The sequence below is a fragment of the Neoarius graeffei genome, chromosome 6, assembly GCF_027579695.1.
Source record: "Neoarius graeffei isolate fNeoGra1 chromosome 6, fNeoGra1.pri, whole genome shotgun sequence".
Classification (NCBI taxonomy): domain Eukaryota; kingdom Metazoa; phylum Chordata; class Actinopteri; order Siluriformes; family Ariidae; genus Neoarius; species Neoarius graeffei.
The window spans coordinates 57,150,952-57,178,125 of record NC_083574.1 but is presented as its reverse complement, the minus strand read 5'-3'; the positions used below and the strand labels follow the sequence as shown (position 1 = coordinate 57,178,125).

General features: G+C 41.4%; 1 protein-coding gene across 2 annotated transcripts in view; it reads left to right on the top strand.

Annotated features, from left to right (window-relative positions):
- The window catches only part of igf1ra (insulin-like growth factor 1a receptor), a 247,952-nt gene that overhangs the window by 162,401 nt on the left and 58,377 nt on the right, over positions 1–27,174 (top strand). For both annotated transcript variants that reach the window (XM_060923920.1, XM_060923919.1), the window contains exon 3: positions 25,613–25,916. In XM_060923920.1, the coding sequence (XP_060779903.1) occupies positions 25,613–25,916 (304 nt within the window). The remainder of the gene's footprint in view (positions 1–25,612; positions 25,917–27,174) is intronic.

The window sequence follows — 27,174 nt, the reverse complement described above, 5'->3', positions numbered from 1 at the left end:
ATAACTGCAATTAGCTGATAATTTATTATGCAGTGCACACATTTTAGTAGTTTTAAGGTAAGTGAGCTTTTCCAGCAGTGAAAGCGTTCCACCAATACATGAAGTGAAATCACATGTTTTGATAATTGTCCTGCTTAAAAGAAAAAAGAAAAGAAGGTCGTCATGGCAAGCAGAAATGGTGCAGAAATCACTCACACACACACACACTTAAGCAAATTAAATGTTGGGGGGGTTCAGCAGAAATTCAATAGAATCAAATCATAAACTACATACTTAGCACTGCAGAGATATGCTGCTATGAGATACAGAATGAAACAGCAGCGAAGAAAAACACAGAGTTTGGTAACAGATGGCATGGCCTACATGAAGCCCTGCTCATCAAGTTTGTCTGAAACCTGCAGAGACAGAAGAAAGTGAGATGAAGTCCGCAAAACTTGGCATGTTTTTCATGATGCTTGCAACAGTGTACCAGCTGATTTTCTTACAAAACTGCCCAACAGTGGACATAAGAACTGATGTGCCTATGACTTTTGCATAATGCTGTATTAAGGGATGCAGAAATCTGAAGTAGGACGATTCTAAGAACCTGTGACTGACAGGGGCCTAAAAAATTATTACAACCCTTGTTTTTGGCAAAAAAAAAAAAAGACACCCCCTCCCTCCCCCTCTCAATTTACATGAACAACAGATGCAGCTGGAAATAAAAACTGTAAAAGATGGCACATTTCTTAGAGTGGGTATCAGTCTTACCTTAAAATAGTGAGTTCTACTGTATACAGAATGTTGCATGTATGTGTGAATGCATTTTAAAGGTTGGCATGGCCTGGGTGATATCTTTTCATGGGGCCCAAAATCCCTGGCAGTGCCCCTGTAGATGACGCTCATCTGTATTGCACACAGACTCCATTTGAGCAAAAAGAGTTTCGTACACTGTTATTGTAAGCAACGTGTTTTTTTTTTTAATTTAGGTATAAGTGATTAATACAGTATTGAACAGGAGAAACTCTCTTTAAGAGTTAATGATTTAAAATTAGTGCTCATTGGCCGTAGTAGAAGTGAAAATCCTATCTTGAGCTTTCTGGAATCATGATGTTTGTTTAAGTAGTTTATTTTTACAAAGTAGATAGAGTGGCGGCTACAGTTATCAACACCTTAACGATCTTTTGGCCGTTGCAAAAGTAGAAAAGACTTTCAATACGTGAATTGTGCACAACTCAAACTTCCACTGGAAAAAAATGAGTTGATTCCTGATTACTTAGCGTATCAGATCACATGATACCGTTCCACAATTATCGACATCCAGATGATTATTTATAAAAAAAAATAATCGGTATGTGATATTAAGTTAACAAAACAGTTTTTTATTTAAAATTTGTTTTACATAGACTTATATTTAGTACAAAATATATTTTATATAAATATATGGATGTTGGTGCTTGCATAAATGAGGAAGTAATTCTAATGTTTGTAAACTAATGAACTGATAATGTTGAACCTGTGTCAGAAAATCATTTTGTTCCACGTTCTACCCACTTTCTAAGTATTTTCACAGATCACATTGTTAATCATAATCATTATTGTTTGTATTCATTTCTAGTTTTGTAGTTTACCAATAATTCAAACTACGCTCTAATCTGTTGCAATTAGATTCAGACTGGTGAAGCTTCAGTATTTTCAAACAAATGATTTTTTTAAATTGAGATTTTGAATTTACATCTAAAAATATAAAATGTCTACTAATATTGTAATATGTGGTAGATATTTACAACAAACTGCAAAAAATATATATTTTCTGAATGGAATAGAAAAATCTGATTATTTCAAGCATGTAATTTTTTATATGTTAGGAATTTAATTCTGGTCTAATTCTATTTATTGCAATAGGATTCCAGATACTCTATAAACATTCCATTCTGTTATGAATCAGAAAAAAATATTATAAAATCACAGCACTTTTATTTTTTTTTTAAGTACTTCATCTACTTCAACAATGTTACACAAAGATTGATACATAACAGTTGTAAATGTCACTTAATTCCACAGGGTGTTGATAATGGTGGACACTGGTGAAAGTGATCACTATTATTGACACCTCAAGGCCAATTTATGCTGACAACCCAGTCCTCGCAGACGGTGTCGCAGACAGTGTCTGCGTAGCCCCCCCACCTTCGCAGACGCTCTGCGCGCACCTCCCAAAAATTGTGACCACCGCAGAAGCCTCGCAGACAAGAGGGCTCTGATTGGTCCACTCTACATCCGCTGTACACGCACTTCCGCTTCCCTACTTTCCCGGTTTGTTTTGTTTTCACGACCGGCACTTTTAAAAACACGAGTGAAGATGGAGCAGCACGAAGAGCGGTTGATTGAGGAAGTACGTACATCTATATGACTCCAGTTCTAGTCATTATAAAAAATAAAAAAAAAGTTCTAGTCATTATAAGTAACCGGAGGATAAACACTCCACTAACTACACCCACCAACTACTCCTAGCGACTTCGCGTCCCCTTGCGTTGTGCCGGTGAATAACATCGCGCACGCCTATTATCCCCGCTCAACAATAAATTACAACTGTCTGCGAAAAGCTATCTGCGAAAGCCTTGTCGCACGAGCATGCAGAGGCCTTCACGTGACTTCTCAAACGTGCGTTTAGATACAAAATGAAATGAAAGATTAAGAAACAAAGTAGGTTTCGATAAGGATATCATGAAATATTTATGAATTTGAGAAGTAAAAACATGTCCATGATCTTTCCACCATGCTTAACTGCGATGATAACATCCAGGTTTTCCTCAAATTGCTGATCGTGCTAAAAAAAATTCCATCTCAGGTAACGAGCTGCGTCATCAGACGACAAGATCAAAGGGCGAGGCGAATCTTCCGGTTGATTAATTAACCAATAACAACTGTTGTAACTGAAACTCACCTTTGTAAAATTGTTTTTATTGGTAAATCTGAAAAAGTGTCGATAATTATGGACTGCCGATAATTGTAGCCACTGCTCTAATGTGTGTGCTGTTGAGGGGATTCAGTCACTAAACTGAAACATTCTAACTTGTTTAAAATTCCAACTGCTACATGGTATGCAAATACTCCTTTCCTCCCTCAGGCTGCAAAATGTACGCACAGTATACATACAGGGCCTTTAAGGTATTGTGTAGTTAATCGTTCATCTTCAGTAACCTGGGTAGGGTGGGGTGAATCTGCAGCCTGAGGGATGGAACACTGGGTGTGAGGCAGGAATACACCACAGATTTTGCTAACCCATGATATATACAGTACTCATAATACACAACGTATTAAACAAACAGCTCAGCAGCAGCTGTAAAGAGGTTGGAAGGATGGAAGCAATGGTATACGTGTGGGAGTTAAAGAGCGAATCACAGAGTTTGGGTCATAGGAAATACCATGCATACCGTAATGTAAAGACCACTGCATAATTTGTTTGAGTTATGTATATATTTGTGTCTGTATATATAGGAATGTTTTTTAATACCTTGGCAAGGATCGTGTACAAAGGTCAGTTTGTGCTACAAGATTTGTTAAAAAAAAAAATTATTAAAAAGCCCAGCCATCTTTATATAAATCTTCTCTGGGTGAAACGCTACTGACCTCTATTAATGAGCCTTTAGTATTGCAATTTTACATTTAACATTCACTCAATCTGCATGTATTTCTTTAAAAAAAATAAATTATTTCTTTATGGAGTGGAGGAAACATCTCTCTGTGGTTTCTCTGAGAGTCTGGACCGGTCCACTCATGCTGTCTGGGGAGGATTTGGGTTCTAATACAAGGATGTGGTCAAATGTATATGTAGCAGTTCTGAATTCACTACTAGTCCACTCTTAGAAATACTTAAGTAACCTGGGATGTAGATCAGAATACACACAAAATCATCAGGCCTTATTGACAGTTTTTATACAGTAGGAATTTGGAAATCGTTTCCATAACTCGCTGTTTTGACCATTATTTGATTGAAGTGTCTGCTTCTGGAAAGGATTTGAATCAAGTGATGGCTGGTTTATGATGGGTCAGCAATGATTTCTGCCCACTTCTTGGCTGGAAGATTAATAGGGCAAATTAATGCCCAGCCCTCCCAGTCTTTTCTTCTTCTCTAGCAAGGGGCTGTAATTTGTTTATGTTTTGATATTTACCAGACTCGAGCTAGGACAATAGGGATGACAGACTCGATCACTGCTGTCTAAAACTGAACAAGCAGATCACGTGGCAGGTTGAATTTCTTCAAGTGGAGCAAGAAGTATGTCCTCCTTCGAACATTTTTGCGATTGAGTTGATATTAGTATCCTATTTTGAATGCTTAGAAATTGTAGTTCTGAAGAGCTTGAAGGTGGTGGCATGGTGGTGTAGTGGTTAGCACTGTCGCCTCACAGCAAGGAGATTCTGGGTTCGAGCCCAGTGGCCGACGAGGGCCTTTCTGTGTGGAGTTTGCATGTTCTCCCCGTGTCTGCGTGGGTTTCCTCTGGGTGCTCTGGTTTCCCCCACAGTCCAAAGACATGCAGGCTAGGCTAATTGGTGGCTCTAAATTGACCGTAGGTGTGAGTGATTTGTCTCTATGTGTTAGCCCTGCGATGACCTGGTGATTTGTCCAGGGTGTACACCACCGCTCGCCCACAGTCAGCTGGGATAGGCTCCAGCTTGCACATAACCCTGCACAGGATAAGCGGTTATGGATAATGGATGGAAGAACTTGAAGGTCTACAGGTGTACAATATTGTCAGTGGTGCAAGTGTAGGCAGAAATCTTCAACTATCACTGATCCTCGCTTTTCCATGTTCTATATGGCCTCTGGACACCCAATACAGGTCTGAACCAGCATCCTCACAGTAACCAAGCCAATTCTTTGCAGTTTTCGCTTACCACGTTCTGCACAGCATTGTAGGTGTGTGTGTGTGTGTGTGTGTGAGAGAGAGAGATATTTCATAGAAGTTCTCATGCAAGATCTGCATCATGTCAGTCAGCATAACACATGTTCATGTCATAAATCAAATGAACATATTGGATGGTCTTATCCAGTACCAATCCACCATTTCAGGTCAGTATCACTCCCAATACTCAGTATTGGATGAATAGTAAGTACTGATTGAGTGGTCATGTGGTTACCCATGAATAGCCCCCAAGCATAACTACGTCATCACTTGTTTACCGCAATGCATTGTGGGGGATAGCCCTGGTCAGTAGTTGAGTGATATGACGGTTGTCAGATTAATTTTACATGAGAGCGATGTGAGAGGAGCGATTTTGCCGTGTTCTGTCATGAAAGACAATGAAATTGGCGATTTAAAGAGGTGGATAACATGTCGAAGGTTTACAGCAGGAAAATCGGAATCCAAATCAAGCTTGGTGAGAAGGTAAGAGTCTACCACACTGTACAACAACAACATCAAATCTCAGAATGTCTTATTTCTGAGGATGTATATTGCACCAGCTAAACTTTATCAAGAAAACAAATCTATCTGAATATTGGGAATTGGCGCAGAGCAGCACTCTTGCAGGGGATTCGTGGGAAAATAATGGTCCGAGTGATAAATGAGTGATTAGTTAAATAAAACTTGATATCAGGAAACATTACAAAAAAAAACTTTGGAAATCCGCTGATCTGCCATGTCACGTTCAGTATAAGCGGATTTTCTTCAATAAATGCCACTAGTGAGGTACACTGAGCATTATACATACCCCAAAGAGAACCCTTCATGGTTTGGGAGTTTTACCGGTCCGTCAGGCTCGTTCGGCTGCCGAGTGCTTCGGCACGTTGAGAGCCAAAGGCCGAAGAATGCGTCTTTGTTTTACAGGCTTTGGAATATCGGTAGTTTCAGACAATGAACAGTGTCAATTGCTATAATCTTCTATAACCAAAGGCCATTCCGCAGACCTATGGAAGTATTGCTGGGTCACAGTTTAAGTACGTCTTTTTGCCACCAGAGAAATGTAAGCTACAAACACTTGTCCATTTCGATTCAGTTTGAAGGTTTTCATTACGGATTAAACTTATCCATTTCTTTCTTCTCTTCTCCTCGACTGGCAGCTGATAAAAGCTCAAACTAGGTGTTCTCTTTGTTGTGGAGTGTCAGTCCTGCGCACTGTGGCGCGTGCACCTGAAGGCGCACCTCGGGCTGCAAGTGTCAAGCGGACTCCAGCACGTGCGCCGTTAACAATGTGCACCTGAACATCGTTAACTGTGTGCACACCTAATTAAGGACTGTGTTGATGCATGTGCATCGCGAAGTATTATGATACATCTGTATGCATTACCAAGCTGTTCTGCCCGTGTTCTTGAGTTCCTATTTCTTGATTCTTGTGCCTGTTTCTTGTTCTCGCTTTACCTCTGATATCCTGTTTGTGCCTCGCCTGACCCTTTTGCCTGTTTTATGATTTGGATTTTTGCCTGCCAATTTGGACTATTTGCCTGTGGTTGCTTTACACGCTTGTTTGTGTATATGTATATATATTCACTGTTATTAAACTGAAACTTCTGCACTTACATCCGCCTCCCTTGCATACCTGACGGAATACTTCACTTTACTATGGATGTAGCAGACGTTTTTCTGTATGCAATTGCATGCCGCTTCCGGGTTTCCCTGTTTCTGCCTCTAGCCTCGTTTTTCCGCCAGCGTACTGGTGCTTACACTCATACACCTACAATGGAGAGTATCACCCATGTGGATTCAGCATCCAGTGTGGTGTTTTCTATGAGGATCTCAAAGAGCCCAAGCCACTCGAACCCATCTGGGTAAGCTTTATCCTAACATTTATTTCTGGACGAGCATGCAGATGGGTGGATTACCTGATCCGAGTAGAGTACCCATGCCTTCGAAGCTCACAGACTTTCTTTGCCATGCTCAAGTTCATGTTTGAATCATTGGAAAAGGAGGAATCCTATGAAAATTTTTGGGGAGGGGCAATCATTCCGATGGCCGACACAGCGGAGGAGGCCGTTGCTCCAGAGTTCCCTCCATTGGCTGATGCAGCGGAGGAGGCCGTCACTCCAGAGCTCCCTCCAGTGGCTGACGCAGCAGAGGAGGCCGTCTCTCCAGAGCTCCCTCCAGTGGCCAATGTAGAGACAGCAGAGGAGGCTGTTGTTCCTGAGCCCCTCCTAGAGGCTGTCTCTCCAGAGCTGGTTTCTCAGCCAGAACCAGCACCTGAATTAATGCCTGAACCAGTGTCTGTATCAGAACCCATGCTTGTTCCAGTACCAGCACCAGCATCTGTTCCAGTGCCAGCACCAGCATCTGTTCCAGCACCAGCGTCAGCTCCAATGCTTGCTCCAGAACCAGTGCTAGAGTCAGAGTCTGAGTCAGTGCCAGTGTCAAAGCCAGCGTCAGAGCCTGTGCCAGTGTCTACTTCAGAGCCTATGCCAGAGTTGGCACCTGTGCCAGCTTCAGTGCCAATGCCAGAGTTAAGGCCAGTTCCAGAACCTGAGCCTGTTCCAGAACTTGTGTCAGAGGATGTCGGAACAACCTCTGCCTCAGCTGGCTATGAAGACGTCATCCTGCTGCTGCCCAGCTATGAAGACGTCATTGTTGTCCCGCCGCCAGGTCCTAACCAGGACTGAAGCAACACACTGACAGAGTTCGAGCCCATGCCTGAGTCCAGGTCTGAGTCCAAGCCAAGTCCAGAGTTCGAACGAGAGCCAAGTCCACAGTCCAAGCCAAGTCCAGAGCTTAAGTCATCCCTCGAGCCCAAGTCATCTTCAGAGCTCGAGCACACTTCCAGCCTGGTGTCCAAACCAGTTCCAGAACTCCAGCTTGAGTCATCTCCGGAGCTGGAGCCAGAGTTGTCACCAGAGCTCAAGTCATCTCCTGAGCTTGAGCCCAGCCCCGAGTCCAAGCCAGATCCAGAGCTTAAGCCTGAGTCATCTCCTGAGCTGGAGCCAGAGCCCAGCCCAAAGCTCAACTCGTCTCCAGAGCTCAAATCCAGCCCGGAGCTTGAGTCCACCTTCAGTCCTAGATCCAAGTCAAGTCCAGAGTCTGAGCATGATTCCGACCCGGAGCTCAAGTCAAGTCCCGAGCTCAAGACCATGCCCAGTCAAGAATCCAAGTCTTGTCCTGAGCCAGAGCCTGAACCCCCACTGGAGCCAAGTATGATGGACTTTAGCTCCCAGTGGGAGCTCTTTGGGAGGGGATTCTGTCAGTCCTGCGCCCTGTGGCGCGTGCACCTGAAGGCATACCTCGGGCTGCGTGTGCGTCGAGCGGACTCCAGCACACACGCCGTTAACGATGCACACCTGAACTTCGTTAAGTAACTGTGCACTCACCTATTTAAGGACTGTGCTTATGCATGTGCATCGTGAAGCATTATGATACGTCTGTACACATTACCGAGCCTTTCTACCCATGTTCATGATTTCCTGTTTCCTGATTCTTGTGCCTGTTTCTCGATCTCATTCTTGCTTTGCCTCAGATATCCTGTTTGTGCTTCGCCCGACCCTTTTGCCTGTTTTACGATTTGGATTTTTGCCTGCTAATTTGGACTGTTTGCCTGTGTGTTTTACACGCTTGTTTGTGTATATGTATGTATATTCACTGTTATTAAACTGAAACTTCTGCACTTACATTCACCTCCTTCGTGTACCTGACATGGAGACACAGTAAGGCACACAGCAATTCACTTTAGGCATGCTTAAAACCGGTTAGACAGAACAATGCAGTGTTTAACAAAGGTGAAAATAAACAATATGGCAGAGCTGACCCCAGGTATCGCCCATAATTCATTGCGGTAAACAAGCGATGACATAGTTATGGGTTAGGGTCATTAGTGCTTCAGACTGAGCGGAGTGAATTTATTTTGTAATGAGTGTATCATATCAAATAACGTGTGTGATATGCTTGTTCTTTTTTTAAGTCAGCAGAAAAGATATAAAAACATGCCTATACTTCTAAACTCATTAAGAAATCAAGATTCTATGAATTGGCAAATTGAAAACTTCCACATCCTGACACACAAGCTGCCCCTTCTCCTGGTGAATTGTCATTTGGCCTGCATTCGTATATTCGAGCCTGGAAGGTTCATATATTTTATCATACAACAACACATCACTTGTTCAAGACTAATTATGATTTTCCAACAAGATTTTCCATTTCCCGTTTCATAAAAGTAGGCAGCACATGAATTTCCCCAAAATGATTAACTTATAATCACAAGTTTATGACCTGTTGTGTATGGATTGTAGGATGAGTGGCTGGGTCAGATAAAGTTCAACCTAATGCATCTTGTGGACTGATTATTCCTACATTCCAAGGCAAATGTTGACAAGTGCACTTTGTTCCTGCACTGGAATGAAGTGCATGCTGAAAAGTTTATGCTACTTTTAAAAGCAAGGACCATAAATTATAATTATGTTTTAGGCCCTGCTTAGTGTTATGGCTGGATCTGGGTGTTTACATATTAACTGTTTCTAAGGTCATTTCATGGACAACAATAAGAACTTTTAGTCTCTCAGCATTTTTCTCACGGAGGCACAGAGCAAGGTCTTTATGTGAGCTGGGAGACGGATAGTGATTGCACAAAACTGTCTGTTACGATACAATTAGAAAAGCTATGTAGGCTTTTTTTTTTTAAAATAAAACTTGCGCTCTCTCCAATAAAAGGGCAATTCCATGCAAATGTCAACCTTGCCATGGAAGTATAAAGAATAAAATTGCAAGTACAGGGAAACAAAATCACTTCTAAATTATCCACTTTGGTCTATATGTAACTGATCTGACCAACAAATATAAGAGACACTCCCACACAGAACAGCATATTTCAGCCAGACTATACTTCAGCCAGATGTACAGAGAGATCAGACCCCTTTTTTTAAACTTAAAAGTAGATGGCCTTTCGATTTCATAAAATCGGTGAAATTTAGTTCCCTCTGAAATTTGGTCATTGTGATGTATGTTTATTTCTGTAATATCTAAAAAAAAAAAAAAAAAAGGCCATTCTGTGGCTGGGAAGTTATTTAATTTGAGGGGATTCCTGAGCAAATAACGTGCATGAAATCGCTCGCTTTGCGCAGTCAAGCAGACAGAGGAAGTCCGGTGTGCGCATGCGCAGCTTTACCTTTGACCGTACACTGACAGTTACATCATTCTGTCGCTAAACGAACAGCTGATCACACCAAAGTGCTCGCTGACCGCCAATATTTATTAGTTTGGTCCTGCATTTCCTTTCCTTCACAAAATAATGTCTTTTCTTCTCGCTTTCCATTACTGTAGTCGGTCTTTCACGTTTCATTCGCAGTCATGTCCTCCATTTTTCTCCTGTTTCAAATTTGTATCCCACAATGCCTTGCGCGAACAGGGAAAGCTCACCATGTGATGCATGACGTAGTAGCTTGTATTGCGTCAGGGTGAAGCAAGAAAAAATAGTGGAGAATTTAGTGCCACATGGCCCTAAATTCATTAATTGTTCTATTTAAAAAAATAATAATAAAATTGGAAGTCTGTGATTCGAATTCAGTAACTTTCGGTCCACTAAACAAAAATAATTGGGTGTCGGGAAAAATTCTTTTTATGACCTAAACTTGAAAAATCTGGAAGTCAGTCTACCTTTTAATGGAGTTGGATTGGTGGGGATTTATTCATTCATTGACAGTCGGTACCCGGATTATTCAGGGAATACTATGTGCGGGGTGGGAATACATTCTGGATAGGATTCCAGCCCATGGCAAGGCACCATGCACACACTTTCAGACACTTATTTGTGTGTTTGGTAAAAATACGCTGACGTAACAGAAAAGCATTAGCCGGGAGCTTGCACATTCAAACCGCAATCACGCCACAGCCATCTGTGGCACCCATTACTTGTCAGTCACCCTGTCAATCACAGCAACTAGCTAATCATGGCCGTCTCTGAGGACCATCGTATATGTGGTAGAGGGTAGACAACACTTTCTTTCAAGTGTCTTGCGCTGTCCTGTGATACAGCATGAACAACAGTTTGAAAAGATATTTTGCTGGCTTTTGTTTGCTGGGTAAGCATGTAATGATTCACTGAATTCACGATTCAATTCAATTTGATTCATGATATTGGGTTCACGATTACATTTTTCCACCATTTTTTGAAATAAATAAATAAATAAACGAGGCAAATTTTATCACCAAAAAAGTGTAACATTTATTTTCCTAAATATTCCTCATATACATACCATTTTGTTTCATTTTATTAACAACTGTCAGGGTGCAGGCACTTACGGATACAAACGCAGGGGAGAGCGGGTGCATCACAAACTGTAAACAAAGCCAAATTGGGAAACTGGAGACGTAGTCAGGAATGGGCAAGGGTCAGTCAATCAGCGAACAGAATATCAGAGATCAGGCGAGAGAACGACGTCAGAAATAAACGTAAACAGAGTTCAATTACGGGAAGTCTGGCAGATAGTCAAACGGCTCGGTAAAGTCAGGCATGGGGATACAGAACAATACCTCACAAAGTCAGAGTGTGAGAGCTGAGCTTATATACGGAAGGTGATTACCTGTAAATTAGAGACAGGTGTTGAGATTAGAATTCTGGTGACGGGGGCGGCGCTGTGGCACTTGGGAAGAGTAATCCGGAGCGACCATATTTGGAGGCTGCTCCAAACTCAGGTTTTCAGCGCTGTTCCTGACAATAACCAACAATAATTATTTATGCATATTTGTAAAGGGTGGAGCAAAATATTATATCCGATTAACTAAAATATTCCTATTAAAATGCAAGCATTGATAACAAATAGGCCTTTTCTTAATAAACATATATGAACCTTTGTGAAAGCTGCAATAAACTTAAACAGAAAATAAATACCTATTTCTCTTTTCTTTTGCTTTCAGTAGTCTTTAAAAAGATTTCTTGTTAAATGTATTTGTTGCGACATTAGCGCTGTGTTACTTCCGCCTAGGGTGAAGTCACATGTATTCCCACTATTTTACATTATTGCACCTTCTGTTGTCTAATACAACAACACAGTTACAGTGAGCAAAAACTAAGAGATTACACAGCCTGATAATAATCGCAGTTCATTTTTTATTTCATTGATTCAAATTGTCATAAATTTGTATTGTGATTTACAATAGGCAAGATACATGCCTATTGCTGGCTTCACATACTGAAGAGGAAGTATGTGTTAGCTGTTGCCCATCCCAGTGAATAGTTGTTCGGGAAGAGCAGGCTGCTTAGTGGCAGGTGACCAAATAGGAGAGAAAAATGTGAAAAATTGATGCTATCTGTAGTATGCACATCAATATTTTGCTATTTTTCTGCATTCTTCTGAAGGGTTATATGAGAATCAATTACTCAATAGTGATACGCTTGTGCAGGATATGAGACCCTTCAAATATGAGCTCTAATGTCACATTTATCATGTCCAGGGCATTTTGAGCAAAACATATTCTGATGATAAATCACCGGTAGTATGTATTGGTTGTTTGTTTCCTTTGATTACTTCAGCAATAAACTGAAAAAGGTACAGCAGTATCCATGCCAACACATTGGCTGTTTATGTTGAAAAGCAGGAAGTTGCACTGTTTCCCTGAACATTTGTGCCGGATAGCTTTCAGAAAACATGCTGATGATGTGCTTTATCCAGTATTTCACCGATAACATTTCATCTGATGCTTTGAACACGACATATCTGGCTGTTTGGTCGCGCCAGGGAGAACTTGTTTACCACATTTCTCCTCCAGACTCAATAACATGTCAATCACTGACTGCCCCCTCCTTCCCACCAAGCCCGCTGCTGCTGCTCTACGATTGGTCAAGCCAACATTCCTCTCAGTTTACCTCGTAGCCCTGCTGCCCTCACAATGGGTGATCAGATCTCGAGCAGTCTGACTGCATTTCCACCATCAGCATGTGGTTTTAACCATCCAGAAGGCCTTACTTTGCACTTGTCTAATTATTTCAGCATCCATCCGTTGTTTATTTGAACATTCATAACCTAAATGTGAAATCTACATTATGTAGACAGATCAGATAACCCAGAGGGCCTCATGGCAGCATGATTCAGCTGCTACTACAGTGCTGATCACCTGCAAATATAAATGCAGCCATGGCGATCAAGAAATAACATTTATTTTATGTTGTAGCTTACTGTGTGTACAGTATGACTCATGTCAATAACAGTTTTTGAATACCCTACATTTTAACATTTTTGTTTAAATCACCTAATTTGAAATACTCTAAAGTCTGAAGGACGCTCTGGACACTTACAGTAATGCTTTTACGGCTGAGGACTACAGTTGACTCGCTAACTTTAGGACTGCAGTTGTCATGAACAGTTTTGCACTCAAGTTTCCATCAATGAAAAGTTTATAACATCAACAAAACTGACTTCATGTTAGGACTGTTAATGTTATAGTCATGTTGTCTGTTGTTGCCCAAATGAGGATGGGTTCCCTTCTGAGTCTGGTTCCTCTCGAGGTTTCTTCTTCATGTTGTCTGAGGGAGTTTTTCCTTGCCACCGTCGCCACAGGCTTGCTCACTGGGGATAGATTAGGGATAAAATTAGCTCATGTTTAAAGTCGTTCAAATTCTGTAAAGCTGCTTTGCGACAATGTTTATTGTTAAAAGCACTATACAAATAAACTTGACTTGACTTGAATATATAACTAAGGAATAAGTAGAAGTATGAAATGTTAACCTTACTTTGTTATATTATTCTACATGTAATTTTATTGGGAAAGACCAAATTTCTTAGCACCCTAATTAGGTACTTATAACATAGCACATTTGTTTTGCAGTTAGTTTTAGCACTTTCTATGAATTTCTGTATCTATAGGCTTAACATGTTTACCCTGTAAGTGCACTTGCCTTTAATAAAGTGCTCATTTAGAATCCCATTAGGATCTGAAAGCAATAAGATCCCCAGCGCTTTAGTTTTGTGGTAAATCATAAACTCCATAAACATAAATAGTGATAAAACTTAACCTCCACTTGTTAAGTAAATTTTGACTGGCGGTGTATATCACAGCATACACCTTTTATGAAAACATGAAGCTAAAAGGAACATTAACCAGATTAAGATTTTTAAAAATTTGAGTAGTCATATAAATTGGAATGGAACAATAAAAAGAATAAATCTACAAAAAAAAAAAGCAGCCTGGAAATGCAAAAATAGCTTAATAACCTATTAAAAGGTCTCTATAAATCACTCCAAACTAATTTCTCACCATCACATTGTCACTGAACGTGATATGAGATACTGTCGGTGTTTTCCATTCTGTAGTGATGAAGCCTTCACAGGGGATTTCCACAACAATGGTTTATAGGTTTATTTCAAACGCTGTCAAGAAATACTTATTAAAAACAGACATTATTCAAGGCACCAAGTAATGAACACTTTGCTTATAAGCTTTTATATTGCCATTTTTATTTTGCAAAGAAAGAAGAAACAATTAACCACAGTAACCAGCAAGCTGGCCTATACATGTACTGTAGAAACAATTATAATTATATTTTGGAATGGTGAGTAGAGTAAAACTGTCAAAAGAAACACTACTGCATATTAAGTAATGTTTCTAAGTGAGCCTACTTTGGAAAATCAGACTAAACGAAATCTAACTTCCATCTGTTCATAACCGCTTATCCTGTGCAGGGTCGCAGGCAAGCTGGAACCTATCCTAGCTGACTATGGGCGAGAGGCGGGGTACACCCTGGACATGTCGCCAGGTCATCGGAGGGCTGACAAAGACAACCATTCACACCTACAGTCAATTTAGAGCCACCAGTTAGCCTAATCTGCATGTCTTTGGATTGTGGGGGAAACCAGAGCACCTGGAGGAAACCCACGTAGACACGGGGAGAACATGCAAACTCCACACAGAAAGGCCCCCGTCGGCCGCTGAGCTTGAACCCAGAACCTTCTTGCTGTGAGACGACAGTGCTAACCACTACATCACCGAGCCACCCGAAATGTAACTTGTACTTAAGTAAATTTGAAGAAATGAACTAAATAAATGAATCTTTTGAATGAACTGAACAAAAATAACTCTTTCACCTAAGTGAATGAATGGAGCAATAAAGAATAAGCATCTCGTGAGCAGCAGTTCTGTGGACTTAAGCACCTTGTTGTTGAGAGAGGTCAGGGAGAATAGCCAAACTGGTTTGAGCTGACAGAAAGGCAACAGTAACTCAGATAACCACACTGTACAATTGTGGTGAGTAGAACAGCATCTCATAATGCACAACATGTCAAACCATGAGGCAAATAGGCTACAACAGTGGAAAACCACATCAGGTTCCATTTCTGTCAGCCAAGAACAGAAAGTTGAGGCAACAGTGGGCACAGCCTCACCAAAACTGGTCAGTTGAAGATTGGAAAAAAGGTAGCCTGGTCTGATGAGTCTTGATTTCTGTTGAGACACACAGATGTTGGGGTCAGAGTTTGTCACCAACAGCATGAATCCATGGACCTGATCTGCCTTGTGTCAACAGTTCAGGCTGGTCGAGGTGGTGTAATGGTGTGGGGAATGTTTGCTTGGAACGCTTTGGGCCCATTAATACTAATCAATCATCTGTTTAATGAATGCCGCAGCCAGTTTGAATATTGTGCATCCTTTCATGGTCACAATTTACCATCTTCTAATGGTCACTTCCAGCACGATAATGCACCAACAAAAATCGTCTTGGACTTTCATGAATATGACAGTGAGTTCAGTGTTTTTCATTGGCCTTCCCAGTCACTGGATCTGAATCCATGAGAACACCTTTGGGATGGGGTAGAACGGGAGATTTGCAGCATGTAAGTTCATCTAGAAATCTGCAGGAATTGTGTGATGCAATCATGTCAACATCGGCCAGAATCTCAAAGGAATGTTTCCAACACTTTGTGGAATCCAAGCTACGAAGCAAACTTACATAGGACTAGAGCATGTAATCAGCTCACCATAGTGGTGCGAGTGCTAGCATTGAGGCTATCACGAAAAATGCACATCTCATGTTGGTCTGCATGTCTGAAAGTCTTTTTATATGAGAACGTCTATTCGTTTACAAGTATTCCTGTGATGATAAGGCATCCATCCAAAAAGCATTGTTCTTTGACGCTTGAATGTTGGTGCCAAAGGAAAATAATACAAAAAGCAATAGGCATACGAATCTAGCGCCTACCATTTTGCAAACCTGTGTGCACAAAATGCCCTAGGGAATTGCACAACTGATCCATGGTTTGGAAAGAATTCTTCTTTGTGAAAGCATACGTGCAGTGATGAGCTCCTCCCCAAATCAAGCGCAGAATCAGTCTAGCATAACACAAATACTGTACATTACAAGCATGAATAAATGACATTACTCTTTAAATATAGATTAGTATGCTTGTTTAATTTCTTGAAGTAAACCAGGTAGTTTATTATTTGCATGAACTTGGCAATTATTTTTGACAGATTTGAGCACATTGTGTGACTTTGATGAGATCTCTACTGAAACTCAAGAGGAGACTTATGTGAGATTAGTGAGATCTTTGTGTCTCAGCAGAAAAGCATGGGAGACAGAAGACTTCAGAGCAGTGTTGTCATCGAGTCACTAAACCTTGAGTCCGAGTCCAGTCTCAAGTCCCCAGTATTCAAGTCCTAGTCAAGTCCAAGTCATTAAAGAAAGTTTTGAGTCGAGTCCACTATTGATCTGAGTCGAGTCCGAGAACAAGACTCCACCCGCACCATTTGACGGTGGCTGTTGCTGCCTTTATGTGAAAGCGTCTCTGCTGCTGTTTTGGGCTAACGTTCCTGCTCGACTGCCCCATTTTAGGCTACATCCACACGGCAACGAGATTTTATTAAAAAAATATCATGTCCACATGGGCAACGGATCAGTAAAATATCAGGTACATATGGCAACGCAACGCTTGCTGAAAACGATGCAATACACATGCCACACCTCTAGGGGCGCTGTAAGACGGTCCCATCGGAGACACCAGAACAATAGAAGAAGTAGACGCAAGCGCATAAACCCCTTCTTCTACCCGGTGTGAAGCACTGTCAGGAACAAACACACAACAAGAAGAAGATGGCTGCGACTACACGAGGAAATCGTGCCTTCTGTGTGTACAAATTAGTTTTATTAGTGTGCATAGTTTTATATAACTTAATTTTCTTATTGTGTGTGAACATTTTGAAAAGCATTTTTATATAATTTATATAGCTTTTTATATTGTGTGTGAACATTTTGAAAAGCAGTCTTATCCAATAAAAAAAGAAATTCAAGAAATGGTTCAGTTACTTGTTTATTTAAAAGAAAAGCTGTATACAAAAGTGAATGCAATGCAGTGGTTCATACAAAACAGCGAGAGTGCTGCTTGTTCTAGTCATGTGGTTGTGACGTCATCGTAAACAAATCCGTTCTACTCATCCAGACGACTTTGCAACGGCGCCGTTGCCAGATTTTTCCACTCTGGAACCCGTTCTCAAAAAATATCGTTGTGGGGCACCCAAAACGCCGGTGCCGTGTGGACGCCAGGCCGAAACGATAAACAATTTGATCAGATTCACCTGAATCCGTTGCCATGTGGACAGGGCCTTAGTTAACAGGCTACAGATAAAAAGCTTGTTCATCGCTCAGCAAGCCCACTATCAACAGGTCAAATAACATGAAAGAGAGTTAACACTAGCTAGTTCATCGCTCAGCAAGTAAGCCCCGCTATCAGCAAAGCAATGAACATAGTGTGTCATTTCCTTCTCTGGGTGGAGTCTTGCCAAATGCCGATTGAAGTTCAAGGTTGTCTCCGCAATAATTCTTCTACATATGGAACACGTTGAGGTGCATTTTTTCCCACTGCATGAGAAGTCTGTATAAGCAAAGCGGACAATCCTAGGGGCTTCTCTCCAGGCATTTTAGCGCCATTAACGTTAGTTTGTTCCTGAACAGGTGAATGTGCATTCTCTTTATCAGGGAGTGTGAAGTAAGTGTGCTTTCACAATCTTTATATACTAGGAGCGCTGACTGCGCCTTAATCCTGTGTAGGTGCGAGTCGTTTACAGCGTGCGTGCTGTCCGAAACGTGCCCAAGAGTCTACCTGATTCACACACCAAGGTGCGCAGGTGTGACACTCTTGCACAAAATTAGTTAAAAAATTAATGTAGATATAAATATCTTATGCCAGATTATTATAGCGTGTTACAAAAAATAAAGAAAAAATCAGAGTCCTCGTCTCCAGTTTACGAGTCCTAATGCAGTTAATGCACGAATCCGGGTCCAGGGCCGAGTCATCAGTGCTCAAGTCCAAGTTAAGTCATGAGTCTTTGAAATTAGGGCACGAGTCGAACTTGAATACTACAAGCCTGCTTCAGAGGAAGTCCTTTTCTTTCTATTTGATCTCATTGTTGTCTCGGAGAAACTACAGATATAATAAGATCTCTTTAGATTTTTTTTCCTGTGGGTAAATGCAATAGCAAAGACAGAACCTTTCACTTTCTGTAAATACATACATCAGAATGTATTTTTTGATATTCTGAGTGAGCTGCACAACATGCACATCCTTCATTGTGGTAGTAAATACAAACTGCTGTTATAAAGTCAGTTAAAAACAAATTCAGCTTGAAGTACTTATGTGATTAAAATGAAAGCATTCGAATCTGTTAATTGTATTCATAAATGTTCATGTAGTGATAAAATAGTACTGGTAATTTGTGTTAGCAAAAAAACAAAACAAAAGGGAAAAAACCAGACCCTGAAATAACCTGTTTATTAGCAAGCTAAATAACCAGTACAGTGTGCCCTGGAAAAGAATATGGGACAATGCAGAGGTTGAGTGGAGATAGGGAAAAGGAGAGATGGAGCGCTTTAGCTACGTGCATGTCGAGAGCGACGTTTCACTCAGGAACACGGAGATGACGCACATCGGCGGACTCTAATTTTCTTTGCGCCGTTTTTGCTCGCCTGTGCTTAAATAGTCTAATGGTTCTCAGTATGTGATATGCTCCATGCTCTGCAAACCACCGTGAAGACCTCAGCAAATGATAGGATACGGCAACGCTCCAAGTAGTCAGAATAAAAACGCTATTATTTTGTTCATTTTTAGGTGGTTTATGAACGAATTTGCAAACAGTGCCTGAAATTGTTTTCCATAATGCTGAGCATATTCTTTTACCCCTGAATTATCGGAATGGAAAATAAAGTCTGAGACTGGTGAGAAGAACAAGTGGATTAACATTCTGCTTTCTGATTATGCTCTTGCTTGGTACACTGGGCAGTGTTTACAGTGTGCTGCTAAAAGAGCACAAGCCCACGAATTAGAATCCAAGTGTGTCAGTGGGTTCTTGCCAGGCCACTAACGCTGTGTTTTTATATGCCTCTTATTTCCTGTGCTCTCTCAGAGGAATGTTACAGTGTGGCGTCTGGAAGAAGCCCTTGTGCCCACAATTTGTTTCATCCCTGAGGCGAATGTGCATACGTGCCACTCGGCATATTGCAGTGATTTGGAGTGCAGCAGTGGCTGTGCGTTGTCTGACCTGGGTGTTTTCACAGAGAGGGGGAGGGCTGGGCTCGTCGCTGCTCAGCGTGTGCCCGTGTTTTTGTTTTCTCTGCAGTGCCAGTCCAAAATGGTAGTGAGGAGGGGTTTTCTCTCTCTCTCTCTCTCTCTCTCTCTCTCTCAGGCCACTGAAATTGTATAAACAACATAAAGAAAAGCACTGACGTGTGTGCTGGTTGAATGTAAAGCCAGGCAGACATTGTCCATTTTCCATCAAATTCCCTAACATGTATTTGTGGAATTTAGCAAAGTATTCAGAACTCCTACCCTTTTCATCATTTTGTCATATTACAACCTTGCACAAATTATTTTTTATCATTACTGTGTAAAAATACTCCACAATGCAACAAATCGTTTAGGCTTTAGAACTCTATCAAACATTAAAATAGGGCGGCACGGTGGTGTAGTGGTTAGCACTGTGTCGTCTCACAGCATGAAGGTTCTGGGTTCGAGCCCAGTGGCTGACGGCGAGGGCCTTTCTGTGTAGAGTTTGCATGTCCTCCCCGTGTCTGCGTGGGTTTTCTCTGGGTGCTCCGGTTTCCCCCACAGCCCAAAGACATGCAGGTTAGGCTAATTGGTGGCTCTAAACTGACCAGATATGTTTATGTGAATGGTTGTTTGTCTCTATGTGTCAGCCCTGTGATGACCTGGCGACTTGTCCAGGGTGTACCCCGCCTCTCACCCATAGTCAGCTGGGATAGGATCCAGCTTGCCTGCAATCCTGCACAGGATAAGCGGTTATGGATAATGGATGGATGGACATATAAATAAATGTCACATTTACTCCAGTATTCAGAAACATAGGTGTATTTTATTTTAATTGATCATCTCTCAGATGATTATAATTCATCTGTGTTAAAAACAAACCATGAAGTCACTGGAATTGTTTGTAGATCTCTGAGTTGATTGGTACGGAGCCCCGCTCATGGCACAAAAAGAAAAAAAAACATTTATATATATATATATATATATATATATATATATATATATATATATATATATATATATATATATGAGATGTATACTAATTTGTGGCCATGTTTTAATAATGTTTTCTGTTTTAATAATTTTAATAATTTGTTCTTTCATTTTAGTTAAATCGTGGTCATGCAGGCTTTGTAGGTCATTCCAACCTTATAATAAAACTCAATTAAATTGTCTCTGTCCATACCATCATGTGCAGGTGTTGCAGAAATAAGAGCGCTGCATAAAGAGCAGGCAGAATGAATTAGTAAAACATGGCCACAATTTAACTAAAACAAGTGATTGAATTATTAAAGGAGAACTGAAGTCGTTTTTAAACTTGCTTTATTTCTTAATTAACATGTTATTCAATTACGTTTTCGGTTTTAGTAACTGTATATCGTGACTCGTATTGGCAACTAATTGCAATTTAATATTATACTTATCGGCCTAGTCGGTTTTTAGCCATGTTGAATTTAGTTCGTTTGGTCCATGGCAGGCGTCACCTTATCCACGCGATCTTCACGAGACTTGTGCAAGACTTCGAAACGTGAAGCATCAGCCAGGTGTCAGTGCCGCCATTTTGAAAACTGTTTTCCAAATGAAACATTGCACAAAAAATGAGTTTAAATAACGTTTACGGCCTACTTTTTTCAAACTTTCCTGATTGCTATCAAAACAAACAAAACTTCCGGCTTGATTACGTCAGCATTCGAAGGAGGGCGCGCATGTCTTTTGACAACATTGGCAGATGTTGGTCACTTTGATTTCCGCTATACGTTTTACTTCTATCCTACAAAGTCTTGCACAGGTCTGAGCGAATCTCGTTTACGGCCATCGCTTTGGCATATGGACTGATATATTACATAGCATATTTCAAACACTCATAACTTGCTATAGCAGTGACAAAATAGCTGTCAGAAATGCATTCCTACATTTTATAAAATGAGATAAATAGAATTTTGATAATAAAAATTTTTCCTTCAGTTCTCCTTTAAAATGTGGCCAAAATTTATTAAAACAAAGGCACGAATTAGTAAAATGTGGCCACCAAAGAATATACATATATATTTTTTTCTTTTTATGTCATGATCGGGGCTCCATAGATTGGACATTAGTCTGTAAAAAGTATAACATTAGATGATTCATCCATTATCCGTAGCCGCTTATCCTGTGCAGGGTCACAGGCAAGCTGGATCCTATCCCAGCTGACTATGAGCAAGAGGCGGGGTGCACCCTGGACAAGTCGCCAATCATTGCAGGGCTGACACATAGAGACAAACAACCATTCACACCTATGGTCAATTTGGAGCTACCAATTAGCCTAACCACGTGTCTTTGGACTGTGGGGGAAACCAGAGCACCCAGAGGAAACCCACACAGACACGGGGAGAACATGCAAACTCCACACAGAAAGGCCCCCGTCGGGCACTGGGCTCGAACCCAAAGCCTTCTTGCTGTGAGGCGACAGCGTTAACCACTACACCACCCTAGATGATTAATGTTAAAGCAAAAAAATGACGTGAGTTCCAAGAATATGTTTGTGAACTCCTCCGAGACAGATTTGTGTCATGGTGCAGATCTGGAAAGGGAACCAGAAAAATTGTTTGAATGAATTTAAAGGTCCTTAAGAATGCAGTGACTTCTATCACAATTCTGGGAAGTCACCAGAAACTCAAAGGTCAATCTGAGGGAACTCCCGAGGTTTCCGTGTGGAGACTGGAAAAGAGACAACACTCAGTAAATCATGACTGCTTGTCTGGGCTTTTCCAAAAGGCACCTAAAGGACCTCTGATTGCTCCTTGTTAGACTGTGGGTTGTTCATGCGAGTCAGCGGAAGCCCACGATGCCTGGCATAGCTGCGTGTGGAGCACGGTTGGCTGGGAACAGGCCTGTATAATGGAGCTGCCTAAAAATAAAGGAACAGACCCCCCTGTCTGTACATTTGTGTTTCCTCACTGTGGGAAATGAGGCCAGCTAACAGTCCACAGGCTGTGAAACGGTACATTCTCTCTTTCTTTCTCACCATCTCCATTATTGCCTCCCCTTTCCCCAGAACCTCGGCAGAAGGTATGCATGTTTCAAATGTTTTCCCCAATCAGGGAATCTGTCGAAGCAGTGTGAAGCTTTTTCACTGCAGAACAACAGCAGCTTGCGTTTGCCTTGGCTGCCCCCTTTTGGTCATATTCTGAGCAGAAGATCGGCCTCCTCCCATTTCCTCTCGTCCCTCCTCTACTCTGCAGCAATGCTGATATCCTGCAGGTTATGTGTAAGAGCAAAAAACTCCTGCATGAAGCCTCGTTTTTGGAGAATTCAAAAGTAATGTCATTCGAGGTGAGAGGATGATATTCGTAGGGAACACAGTAAGCACTTGATTGCATCTGGATTCAGAGCCAGAAAGACTACAGCTATTAATAGCCCATAAAAGGGTAACGTGGCTATTTAAGGCAGAGCAGCTCTAACTTGGTATACTGAAGCTGCGCTAGTTTCTCTATCATATCAGTGCCATTAATTTATGACTTTGAGAAAGGTGATCAACGTCTGCTTTGTCTCACAAACAGAGGCAGCGGATTAAAAAAAAAAAAGCGTACAAGGTTGTAACCAGAATAATGTTGGATTAGCATTTTTGGTGTACTCTGTCTCACCTGTGGCAGAATTATCCCATAAGTCCTCTTTGCTTAGTGTAGCTTGTGATCTGGCAGGACGTGGGGGAAAAATGTGGGAAAATGGCAGGCGTGTGTGTGAGCTTTATCCTTCGTTGAGTAATGAGATATGTGAAATATTTATGTCCAGGTTAACCCCTCTTTGCGAGCGTACGGTGTATATGGGGATTCTGTGACATGCATACTCATCTGCACAGAAGCAGTATTAATTACAGCACTAAACTGTGCATTCTGTCACATTTTCCCACTCAGTCAGAGTGCGACATGTCCATAAATAAGGAAGGGAAATGTTTCATTGTTGGTAATGCCTCTGGAGTGTGCCACACACAGTGCCAAGAGCCCGTTGCCTGGCAACCATGATCGCCTGTCTTCGTGCTGGCGTTGTCTTTTGGAGCTGGTTGTCTAGCACAAGGCTTCCACTGATGCAGCGGTGTTTAACATGCATTGTCTTTTTCAGCATGCTGGGGTGTGTTTCCAAATATGAGTGCCATGGGTGCATTTACAGCCGAGTAATAGCAGGTCAGGTCGCTCTCACTCATGGCTTTCCTGTTAACATTCGAGACTTTCCTCTTTCTGCTGTTCAATAATTTAGTCTGGCGAATTGATTCTCACATTGATCAGAGATTTGTAGACAATAGGATAAGTTCCCTCGGCTCTCCAACAATCCTTACCGATTACATCTAAATGCTGAAAAGTCGATACGATTTTTTGATGAATGCCTAATTCGAAATACGCCTATCCTCGTTCACCTCTTTCTCTCTCCACTTTTGTTTTACTTTCCAGTTTCTCACGCTTTAACACAAGCCGATCCTACTTGGATGCAAGCGAGCCAAAGGCGAGTACTTGGACGCCAGATTATATGTACTTTGGGAAATATCATGGTGTCTTCGAAAGGTTATTCAAAAACCATTTTCCACATTTATATCTGTTCCGAGAAACAAGGAATACGCGAAGGACAGAGACAAAGACTAAGTTGGCACGAGCGAAACACTGAAGAAACAACAATTTGTTGAATGTTCTAATTTCTCCTGCGAAATATGCAATTCTCTTAGCTAGGTAGGATCTCATCTCATCTCATCTCATTATCTCTAGCCGCTTTATCCTTCTACAGGGTCGCAGGCAAGCTGGAGCCTATCCCAGCTGACTACGGGCGAAAGGCGGGGTACACCCTGGACAAGTCGCCAGGTCATCACAGGGCTGACACATAGACACAGACAACCATTCACACTCACATTCACACCTACGGTCAATTTAGAGTCACCAGTTAACCTAACCTGCATGTCTTTGGACTGTGGGGGAAACCGGAGCACCCGGAGGAAACCCACGCGGACACGGGGAGAACATGCAAACTCCACACAGAAAGGCCCTCGCCGGCCCCGGGGCTCGAACCCAGGACCTTCTTGCTGTGGGGCGACAGCGCTAACCACTACACCACCGTGCCGCCGCTAGGTAGGATGAATAAGATAATTAAAGACATGGGAACTTAGCTGTCAACAAGACGAGAAAGGGCTTGCCACAAACTGTTTCGCTAACTGTAAAAAAAAAAAATATGCCTCAAAAGGTGTCACCTTACTTGTTATGAAACGATCCATCATCTTGTTTTCCATGTCATTCTTTGCTATGTACATTGTTTTGGAATAATTTGACGATGAGTTCTTCCTCCATAAAGCCAATCTGATTTAAACACACAGTGCAGATTATGGTTAAATCTGTTCAGTGTAAGCCAGAGTATCTGCATGGATAGGTTTGGCTGATCTGATCACATTCCAGTTGTTATGTGTGCTTTATGCATTTACGTCTCCACTGTAGAGATTTGTATAACACTTCGCCCTACAGGCACGTGTTGAATAGCAGGCTGTCTGGGGTTATTGTGTTTATTGTGTAGTGTCATGTCTGTAAAACACTTCTGTTAAAGTTGGGTCTGTTCAGTTAAAGCTCCTGGGCTGCTGTGAGCCTGACAGCCTTTGCCTCTGGGGCTGTAGGCCACTTTTCCCCACACTGCAGGAACAAAGTGGCTGTCACGACACTAGATTTTCTTTCATCTACTCATCTCTCTTTCTTGGCTTTCTTTCCTCTTCTTTCCAATTCCTCTAGCAGTCCCTAACTGGGATAATATTTATTTAGCGGGCCTGAGTAGCAGTTTACTAAAAAGGCTGTCACAAAACAACAGGGGCCCTGCACAAACATGCCATACAGGACAACTCGAAGTGGCACTCCCTCTATTTTTCCCTCTCTCTCCAGGACTGTTTTACACACCACTAATCAGTCAGCTGCCTTCCGAACTCCAGTGAGCAAAACACAAACATATGTGCATGTCTTAAGCTTTGAGCCTAATTGGCGTCTTGGTGCGACTTCTCCACATTCCTGTAATATAGAGTAGAGATAATAATAAGTACCTATTGAACTGTTTTAGCTTCTGGGGAAACTGAGAGCTCTAGCTGTATTGTAACTTGAATTTATAACCTGGAATAAAGAAATGGTATTTCTTTATCATGACCCGACTGTGTACTAATCCTCTTTTTGTTTGTGTGTGTATGTGTTTGTGTGTGATTTCCAGCATGCCCACCAAAATGCGAGGGTCAAGCTTGCACGGATTCGGGCGAGTGCTGTCACAAACAGTGCCTGGGGAGCTGTACAGAAGCAGGGAATGACATGGCATGTGCTGCCTGCCAGCATTATTCCCACGAGGGCCGCTGCGTGCCAGACTGTCCTCCTGGCACCTACCGTTTCGAGGGCTGGCGCTGCATCACCAAGGAGGTGTGTGCCCAGGTCCACCTGCCCAGCGAAGTGGACTTCGTCATCCACGATGGAGAGTGCATGCCCGATTGCCCACCTGGCTTCACCCGCAATGAGAGCCAAAGGTGTGTTTTGACTCCTTTCACATGTCTGTGTTTGGTTTCATTTCTGGAACCAGAGCTTACATTAATTCAGTAGCCTTATTACTATTTCCAGTGAAATTTCGTCTATGGGAATCAATAAAATTTATCTTATCTTAAATAATATACAGCATATTAAATGTAACAGTAAATAATAATATTTAAATAACATTGGCTGGCGTTGAGGGGTATATCAGATATATTCCGTTCAGCTAGCATGATACTGAACGAGTCAAAGACGAGTTCAATATCATGCTAGCTGAATGGAATATATCTGATAGACCATGAAAAAAAGCCAGCCAATATTATAATTATTATACATACACACTTTCTTTGTATCAGCATTCTCGAAGGCCAACGCTAGCTTACCCGTGACTCGGTGCTGTTAGCATGGCAGTCCAGTTACCTTCCAGCCGGTGTAGTGTTAGCACAGGCCAATGCTAGCACAGTTAAGCCGCATATTATTATTATTATTATTATTATTTTCCCTGTATAATTTACTTAGTTACTTTTAAAATCAACATGGACAACCAGGCCTGGAATTTCGTCATTTTAGGGGCAAGGACACTTGGCCTTTTGTGCTGTCAATTTTTTGAGGGCACCAAGGCCAAAAGCCAGGGCACCAAGGCCATAAAATAAAACAATGATTTTAAGTTCACGTCTATAATGAATTTAATTTAAGGACTAATGACTCTTCTGAGGAAGATTGGAGTCTCAGTCAAAACTATCAAGCAGGTAAAGAAACATTTCCTACACTATTATGTCTGAAGATAAGAAAATATTGAACACATCTAAACTTATCAATCCATCACTCACTTCAAAAATTGTAAAACTTATTAAACCTATATCCTCCCATAATTTTTGTTCAATTGACACCGAATGTACAAGAGCATCTTCAGACTGTACTACTACGCAGATTTTTGATTAATCAAAATTGAGCCTGGAGTACATCAAAATGTTTGACTGATCAAAGTTTTTTTTACGGCACCTCTCCCTCCGCTCCTTGCTTGGCATAATTATTACTGGGGGGTAAATGAATAAAAGTAAATGTTAATGTTGTAATGATGCCAAAAACAATGAGATAAAATCTCTTGCGATGGTGATCTCGTCAAGATGGCAGCAGTTACACTTCGGTTAAACAGCAAAAAGAAACATACAATACTAGTAACAAAACAATGCTAACTGCATAGATTAAAAAAGTAGCTATGAACAGACAACAGCACATATCACGTATTACGGCAGG